Genomic DNA, 9,175 nt, shown 5'->3' with positions numbered 1-9,175 from the left:
CTCCATAGCAATGAAAACAGCAAATTCAGTGTCAAGTGTTATTATAAAAGGAATAAAGAACAAACAGAAACAACATGCTGCTGTTTCTGTAGAAAATCATGGCACATACACATCTTGAATATTTCTCAGAGCGTTGGTGTCCCCATTTCAGAAAGGGTACAGTAGGCTAGAAGAGGTTCAGAGGGAAGCATTGAGAGTGATTTAAAGGCATGTAACAACTTCCCTGTAAGGAAAAATTAGGAAGGCTCTCTTTTTCTTTTTCTGCCTGGGAAAAGGATAATCATGAAAGAACACATCAGAGATCTAAGCAATCATGAGTGAATAGGGAAGGATTACTTATTACTGTCTTCCAAAGTACAAAAACTGGAGGAGCAGGGCACTAAGTAGGAGCAAAAAATGCCAGATTGAATCAGGACAAACAAAAGGAAATACTTACTCATATAATGCATAATTAAACAGAGGTACTATCTGCTGCAAGATGTTGTTGATTCTCTAAAGTAGGCTTGATTAAAAAAGGAAGTAGGGAGAAGACAAAGGCTAACAAAGGCTGTTAAACACAAAAATATTACCCATTGCTCGGGATGTCCTTGATACAGAGGTTGAATATGCAATAAATATTTCTGTGTGCACTGTTTGTACTTTACTCTAGACATCTGTTAGTTATGATTTTTTTTTCTATCAAAACATAAGGTTGCATTCATTATTTCTAAATGCATTTCCAACTATGTAAAGAAAAACACAGTAAGAAAAGACACATTACAATTAGACAAAATCAAAGCTGCTGCATAGTTTGTCATACAGAATTTGTGAGACAGCTCTTAGTCGCATTAATTAGGGCCTGGAGTGAACAGTGCCTTGCTTTAATGGGTGCTGTCTGCATGCTCTGGACCTCCTTCACTTAAGAATACCCCTATGCTGACATATTTTATGAAAATCTCCATACTGTTGGATATTGCAGTAGATAAATCTGAAATCTGATGTAGTGTGACTGTGGTTTTTACTTAATTGATTCCAACACTGAAATTTCAGTTAGTGTCAGATGTTGAATCAAAAAAGCATATTACGTTGAAATTATACTTGGCGCAGCTCAGAACTGTTGCTTTTATATGGAAAAATTAAACATCTGTTTGGGTATTAGACAAATAATAAAATTTAGGACCCTTTCTGTCTGTGGCATATAGTTCATATCAGAGAAGGAACCCTTAAACTTGCAGGTTTCAGCAGAGCAGTTGAAATTCTTGTAAAACTACTTTGCATCATAATTTTTAATAGCTTGCTAACTTGTTGCATTAATAATCAGGATGTTGACAGATACTTGTATTTATTTAGGAAAATAAGTCACCACTGCATTGATGAATTTACTTTGTTAAATGGCGGTTGAACACTGGCATCAACAAAATAAATGCTTGGGGAAAATACATGTGTCTGGTTTACTCCTCTAGTTTGTGTTGATTAATAACTCAGCTTGAAATCTAGACTTATCTTCACTTGTTCTCATTTCAGCTTTGGATAGATCACAATCCAAGAGAGATGGAGGTTTTAAAAATAACTGGAGCTTTGATCATGCAGAAGAAAGTGAAGGAGATGCAGAGAAAGAGTAAGGATGCTTTTATCTAGGCTGTTGAAAGTATAAGTGTCTATTTATAAACAATTTTTGTAATTTATTAATAAAAACCAATCTATAATATCTTAAAATTTCAGTGATAAAAATGGTTTCAAAGAAGTGATTATTTTAAATTATTTTAAATATTATTTAAAATTGCATTTTAATGTGAATTTAATTGTCGACATGTGGCTTACAACAGTACATTTCAAAAGTGTTGCAATTGTCTTTGAAGCTACTGTGTAAGTCTGAGGAACATAGGCAAGAAATATGTCAACATGCAAAGTAAGGAAATTAAAAGGTAGGGTGTCTAATCAGATTCAGCTTTTCCTTTAGTGGTGCTGCTGCTCAGTACCTCACAGTTATGATCAAGGTACTTCTGTAGCTGTAGGCCTACATCAAGTTAAACTCAGCTTAAAAGACTAGGTTTTTCTCAATTGTGCTTATCTCACTGAGTAGTTAAGGCTGTTTTTGTTCCCTGACCGTTTATTTCTTTACTAAATATGTTTGGATTCTGACTAAAACTTGAACCCTGTATGTGTAGTTTGAATACATACTTTGTCCTTGTGATATTTTATTGTTACTAATATGTTTTCTCAATACTAATGTATTTGTTTCAAACAACACCTTTTCTACCACACACACACACACACCCCAGTGGCATCATGAGCTTGGAGTAAAATTGTCCTTTTCTTTCTAAATTCTCTTTACCCTTAGCAGAACATCTCAAAGATTAGCAGCTTTAGTTCACAGAGTTGTTCCAGCATAAAGCTTTGCATCCCCCCAGTGTTTTGAGTATACTATAATAAGTATATATTCTGGCAGTTTAAAAAAAAAAGTCATTCACTATGGTGCACTGCACTGCTTGTAACTAACTGCACTTTTGTGTGGAGAAAGCTGTAAATCTGAAGAAGCATCTGGATGCATCTTATCCTTGTTGTTGAGGCACTAGCATTTTAGTGTCTGACCTTATCACAGCTTTTTGCCCTCTTAATGGCAGACACGCAATAAGTTTGTTTTGAGCTGGCCCAAGAATAACAGTAACATTCCAGCCCTTAAAGGGTTGCCTGTATTCTTGTATTACTCCATGAGCCCTTTGCTGATGTTGCTGGTCAATACTGGATGTCTGCTGGGATTATCTTTCCTCAATGAGATGAACATAGAATATGTGGCCAATGACCTTCTGCCAGAGCAATTTTCAGAATAGGTAGATTATTTTAAAAGCAGTGTGTCATGGAACTTATTTGGGGAATCACCTGACCTGTGTTGTAATGGTAAGGTTTTCAGTAATGAACACAAAAAGAATAAAGAACATTTGTAAACTGGAGGTGATTTGGAAAAATTAAGGATCATCCAACACAATATATGCATTTTAAAATGCTGCTGGAGTTGATAATTGGCATGGAACTAAAGTTACAGAAATTTAAAATGGTAGTGGACAAGTATCTTATCCCAAAGTAAATGCCTGCAGATAATCCTTAGTCCACTTGAAAGAGTAAAAGTAACATTTTTTATGATTTACAAAATTTGATCTACTCAAGAGAGCAATCAACATGATAGCAAGTGACTTGAGACTTTTCTTGCTTTGTACTCAGTGATCCCACAGGAGAGGAACCTTTATGTAGAGCAATAGTAAAAAACCCAGTTGATCAGTGGAACACACTGAAACTTTTGTAAACCATCACAGAATAAATGATGGAAATGATGTGTATCTTATGTAGCAGAAGACATGAAAGGATGGAAGACTTATGCAAACATGGCCAAAATAATATATTAATTTGTACTTGATTCCTTTTTAAAATCTGGGTAAATGTTTTTGAAATACATCTCAATGTGCCCCACAGTGGTTTTGTAAACTGATGGGCCCAGTGTTCTGGTTATTGTACCATTTTTTTAGGAATCCAGGCTTAGGCCTTCCGCTGAGATTTGTTCATTAATAGCCTTATCAAAAATTGAGTACAAATAAATGGGCAATAAATAAATATTTGGGTTATGGTGTCCTTTCTTAACTTTTTCTTACAAAAGTGTTTTTTTTTCTTATTACCTTTTAATTAGGGGGATAAGCTGCTTGTTCCCTTGTGTTCCTGACTCTAAAAGCAGTGATTTTATTTTTTTTAATTTGTTTAGCTTTTTTCTAATAATTTCTTCCTTTTTATTCCACTTTCAAAAAACCCCTATGCTTCTGTAGATGTTTTATGCTTCTTTTTGACCCTGTTAGTAAGGCACTACAGCTTTTAAATTGATCAGACCTTTTTGTTCAGAGCCTCAATTCTTGGTTTTTAGCAGTTCTAGTTAAGGTTATTTTTAATGGCATGGCACTGTACATGGCTTGAATAATACCACTACTTCTCTTGTGTCTCTGATACCAGCGCTTTTTTTAATGCACTGCCTACCACCATGTAATTTAAAATCAAGAATGTACACAGTGCGCTTTGAGGAGAAAAACATCAGCCTCTTGTTTTTGTATGTAGGAGTTTTCAGAGAAATTCTAATTACGTTCAAAACGTGACTGAATCAGTGAATGAGAGAGGTTTAAAATCTGGGTTGCCTGTAGATAGTATTAAACTCATGGTCTATTAAATTGAGGTATCTGGCTATTGCACAGTTTTTAATGTTTTAAAACATTAAATAAATGGTAAGTGATTAGAGCTACTAATCAGGATTATTTTTTTTCTTGTTCAACACCTAAATTTGAATGCACAATTATGAACTCCCCTTCGGAAAGAACTCTATTTACCTAAAATTTTTACTCTTTTTTTTTTTTTTTTTTTCTTCCCCCTCCCCCTAATTTTAGTAAAAGCTTCAACTTTGTTATAAAATTTTAATTAAAGTATTTAAAAGTTAGAAATTATTGAAATGGTTGAAAGTGACAAAGTATGGAGGCATAGCCTTCTCTCAGCAAGACCACTGAGATTTCAGTTCTGTAGTGTTAAAATGTTACTGTCTGGTTATGTGGGAGTGTGGGATAGTGGGGTTTTTCCCTGTCTGTGTAAATTGCATCTTTTAAGCAGGCAACTGTAGACATGTGATACATGAGCAAATAGACATTACTCAGTTGCTATGTATTCAGCTCTCTGAAAAAACAGCCTTTCTGATACTGGTGCGTATACTTTGCATTCCTTAAAATCTAAAAATACTGGTTCTTTAAGAACATCCAATTCCCGGATATTTTTCTAGCCATGTCATCTTAATCACATCATAAGTGTTATTCTGGTTCAGTTTGATTAAAGGATTTCTTTCAGTGTTCCATTCACTTGCAGTCTGTTATTTTCTCTTCTCTTTCACCCACCTGAACACCTTTGTTAAAATGGCTGCAGTATTGTGGCATCTTGAAGCCCTAAAACTATAGCCACTGTACAAGGACATTCTGAAAATCATCATGATTGTTACATAAGCTGGAGCTGAAGAAGTAAAACCTACCTAGAGATTAAATGGTCTGGCTAGATAAACACAGTAAGTAAATGCCAGAGCTGCAGGTGCCATAAGGTTGCTGTTCAGGTCTGTGCGGCAGCGTTTTGTTTTTTCTGTAGGATCTGCAAGATTTCTGAAATTGTTAAAACTCAGTGTCTTCAGATGAATGGTTAAGAAAAATCAGTGAGCCTCCCTGGAAAGAATAATCTATCCTGAAAGAGAGTTTAAAAAAATATTAAGAGTATTTTAGAATTTTAATATCCATGCATAGTTTGTATTGAAGTACAACTATTTTGTCTTTGTGATGCTTTATATTGGAAGTTAGTGATGATCCACTACATAGTTTTATCATTACATATCTCTGTAAACGCAAGGAAAATATGACAGTGCCACTGGCTGAGCCTTGACATTTACATCATTCTTCCAATATCAAGGCCAACTGTATGCACAGTCTTATCTCCTGAATTTTCAGGGTCTGCGATTCTTACCCTGTGAGCCAAGAACATTTTTCTTCCTCTTTTTTTTTTTTTTTTTTTAATTTGACTTAGAGATATCTGTATTGCATCAGGGAAATCTGGTGTGTGGAAGATGTTTTTAGGAAATTGGGGGGTACGTGTGTGCTGAATGGTTACTTTATATATTAAGAGCTAAAGTCACTATGTTATTGCAACCAACCTGTCACACGTGCAGCTAAGAAACATTTCCACCATCACCTCCATCATTTTTTCTCTTGTGTAGCTGTTCCCTTGAAACTCCTGGCATAACTGCTTGTATAAGTAATTTCTGTCTGAATGAGATGAATTAAACCCCCCAAACCTATGCAATTACAAGTTGGCTAAAAGTTGTATTATTTTGTTGCAGCCTAGAGAGGACTAACCTTATCAGGACTGATGAGAAGGAATTATCTGCAGGTTGCTTCTGGAAGCAAGAACGTGTTAGCCTAATGTAGCTGCTATCAGTATAAAATGCATTCTTGGGGGTTTAATTTAGATACTGGAGGATAATTGCCTATTACTGAAAAGAGTATGTTTTCACAGTTATCATGGGGTGGGTTTCTTTTTTTGTAGCTTCCTCCCCATTGTGATAGTTGAAGATTACAGACACAGAAGTACTAAAGATACACAATTTAATGAGCTGTTGAGCCAGACTGAATATGCTATTTTTAGGAAGACATATTTTTGCAGTAATTGCTGTGGGATAAAATTTAGTTATACGTAAGTTCTTCTCCTAAAACTCTTCTCCCAAAAAAAAAAAATTTGCAGTTTTAAACCACATACTTGAATATTGATATGCATGAACAAACTTAGACTGTGTTTTATAGTTTAATACTTGACTCGATTTATACATAAGGGTATACATGATGTCAGTAACATTGCCGTAACAGTACTGAAGGTTCAACAGTCTTCTCTGTTCTGAACTAATAACATCCTTTCAGTTTTGCTTTTTGTGAAATAATTTGATGTACACTTAAGTTCAGGTTTGCATAGTATGTGTGGGTCACTATCTTGCCCGCTTATATGTTCCTGTTGTTCTAGGCGTATATATAATATGTATGTGATGCATTTAAATTTAAAGAGGGAAGGAAAAAAATAAAGCCCTTTGTGTTTAAAATATTTTGCTGGTGTTTCGTTGTATTACAAGGTATTTACTTTTCTCTCCCACACCTATCTAGCGAGGCAAATCTGCTCAGCATAGATGACAGTGATGGACCTTTCAGTACCAATGAAGAAAGAAAGGCAAGTACTTTGTTTATCTCATGGTGAAAATGTATCTTTAAAGCATTCTAGGTTATTAAACAATGTTGCATAGTCATCTGTGCGATATTGCAAAATGAAAGTTTATGTGTTGATTTAACAACATATGCTCAAGCTGTTTGTCTGCCTACCCTTAATGTTTTTGTTCCTTTTACTCCTATAGATCTCTGAATAGTATTCTGAAAATGGGAGCATGAATAAATAATTCTAAGTTTAGATAGTTATCATAATGGGATTGTATTTTTTAATCACAAATTTTAGTCATTATGTCCCATGATTGTTTACTGTGGGATTCCTAATTTTGTATGCTTATATTCATGTGTGTATGTGTATATCTGTATAGAAGGAGAAGATACATAGGCAAAACTCATGCTTTTTGTGTTTTATTTTAATGTATGCTGAAATAGCTTACAACTCTAAGATGCTTCCTAATACTTTGAAAATAGTCACATTTTGTTTAGTAAGGGATCCTAGTGAGTAAGGGTGTAGACAGAGTATATTTTACATTAAATTTGGTACAAAAGCAGTCTGAAAATGAAGCCAAAGTAATATGTACATATTTTGTAAGAAATCTTTTCCTTTTATACAAGTATTTTAATACCCGTGAATTCTTTTGTTACAGTCACTTCGTTGTCGGCCTGGAGCTGTCGGCACCAGTGGCGATTCCTTAAAAACGTATGCAAGGCGAGGCAAAGCTGGAGGCTTGAGACTTTTTAAAGGGAACTCAATTGGCCTCAACATGATGGGAAATAGCAAGAAACTGAGGTACTGCTTTTAGTTTTATGTTTGCTTACTTATTTCATCATTGATACAAATAGATGCTAAATGAACAGAATGTGTAGTATATTTGCATTATGTGCTGTGCATTTGGAAAAGCTATGCTATTCTGTGCTTCTGAGCAGAGATGGAATACCAGATTGTTAAGGTTTTTGCTCTTCCAAAATGTTAAATAGCATATTACTAAAATAGCAGAAGATTATTAAAATAGAGTTAGAGCATTCACTGGCATACTTGCCAATGCCTTACCAATGTTGTCTGCATATGCTATTGCTAACAGGTAGAAAAATATTTCTAACATCCCCATCAAGAATTTCTCCTTTCCATGACTGTGAATTGTCAAGATTAACTCAGTGTGCATTTCCTGTTTTCCTTACTGCAAGATGTCGTTTGATTTAGGAGTCACAGACTGTTCCTTTAAAGGATTCAGAAATACATGTACTCCTGCAAAATAGCTTGAGATTGTCTCTTGCCTTTAGAGCTGACAGGAACAGTGTTTAAGCATTCAGTTCCGTACTTGCTTGTTACTGCTGTCCCTAGCTTGTAACAGATTAATCTCTTTATTATGTAATAAAAAGTGGTACATTCATGTAATTTTTGCTGGGAGTGTTTCATATTGCTAAAGTGCACTCAATTTGATTACCTTTGCAGGAAGGAAAAGTTCGTAAGGTACCTGTAGTTGGGCCAGTTATTGGTTAATGGCGCCGTCTTAACACAGAATCACTTGAGAAAGTAAATCCTTGAAGTCCTGTGTGATGTGTCCCCTTTCCTGCTGTTCTGATCTTTGAGCCAGAGGTACAGGGAACAAATTCAGAATTTCCAGTCTGGACTGGTGGTCCATTAGTTGCTAGATGAAGTACAAGATGATCAGATGCTTGAGATTTGTGAGCTATTCATGGGGATTTTTATCACAAAGTTGAAGTCTCTTTTTTTTTTTTCTACTTTGTCTGTGGCATAGGGATTAAAAACTCTTCAGATCGGTGGGGTTTGACTCAAATTATTATTACTGTAGTACAGTATTCCCTAAAATTCAGGAAATCAGTGATAGGAACAAGGGATATGCAAGGACAGTGAGAAGAAATTTTCCCTGTACATTTACATTTGAATGTACAAAAATTTAAACCAACCCAAAAATTACTGTCCGTTATCTATTTAAGCAAATCCAGCATGAAACTAACTTAACCCTAATAGTTTTGTCGTTTGGGGCTTTTTTAATCAGTCATGCTTTAGATGGCTTTTTTCTGTGCTGGTTTTCAATAACTTGTATCAAAATTTCTCACATTATTAAGTCCCTTTTAGATTTTTTTTTTTGTTCTGTAATATTTTGTGAAAAAAGTTATTTAATGAACAGAAGAATTAATGTAGTCTGTAGTTGTGTTCTGTGTTCCTGAAATACCAGTGCAAGATTATTCTGTGCTTTGCCTTTTGAATCTGTGGTGTTAGGAAGTTCCTAGCATCAGCTGATAGAATGTGATAGTGTAACCTTTTTTTCCTTGGAGCCTAGACTTTAGATGATGCTGTGGTTTTTGAGATCATGTCAAGGAGAGATGTATATTAATATATTGTAAGGTCTTTGAGACTTCTAGAACACTTGTTCTTTCAAGGAACTTTCTGACCATTCCATCAACCT

The 9,175-nt window shown here is 34.9% G+C and overlaps 1 protein-coding gene across 1 annotated transcript in view; it reads left to right on the top strand.

The window, feature by feature from the left end:
* The first annotated feature begins 1,789 nt into the window (after positions 1-1,789).
* SENP6 (SUMO1/sentrin specific peptidase 6) overlaps positions 1,790-9,175 on the top strand; it is a 44,598-nt gene continuing 37,212 nt past the window's right edge. Inside the window, exons 1-3 of the mRNA XM_010015371.1 lie at positions 1,790-1,845; positions 6,687-6,750; positions 7,391-7,533. Coding sequence (XP_010013673.1) covers positions 1,790-1,845; positions 6,687-6,750; positions 7,391-7,533 — 263 coding nt within the window. The remainder of the gene's footprint in view (positions 1,846-6,686; positions 6,751-7,390; positions 7,534-9,175) is intronic.

The sequence above is a fragment of the Nestor notabilis genome, unplaced genomic scaffold (genome assembly GCF_000696875.1).
Source record: "Nestor notabilis isolate BGI_N333 unplaced genomic scaffold, ASM69687v1 scaffold525, whole genome shotgun sequence".
Classification (NCBI taxonomy): domain Eukaryota; kingdom Metazoa; phylum Chordata; class Aves; order Psittaciformes; family Psittacidae; genus Nestor; species Nestor notabilis.
Note: the sequence above shows the minus strand (reverse complement) of the source record. Positions and strands in the feature narration are given on the sequence as shown.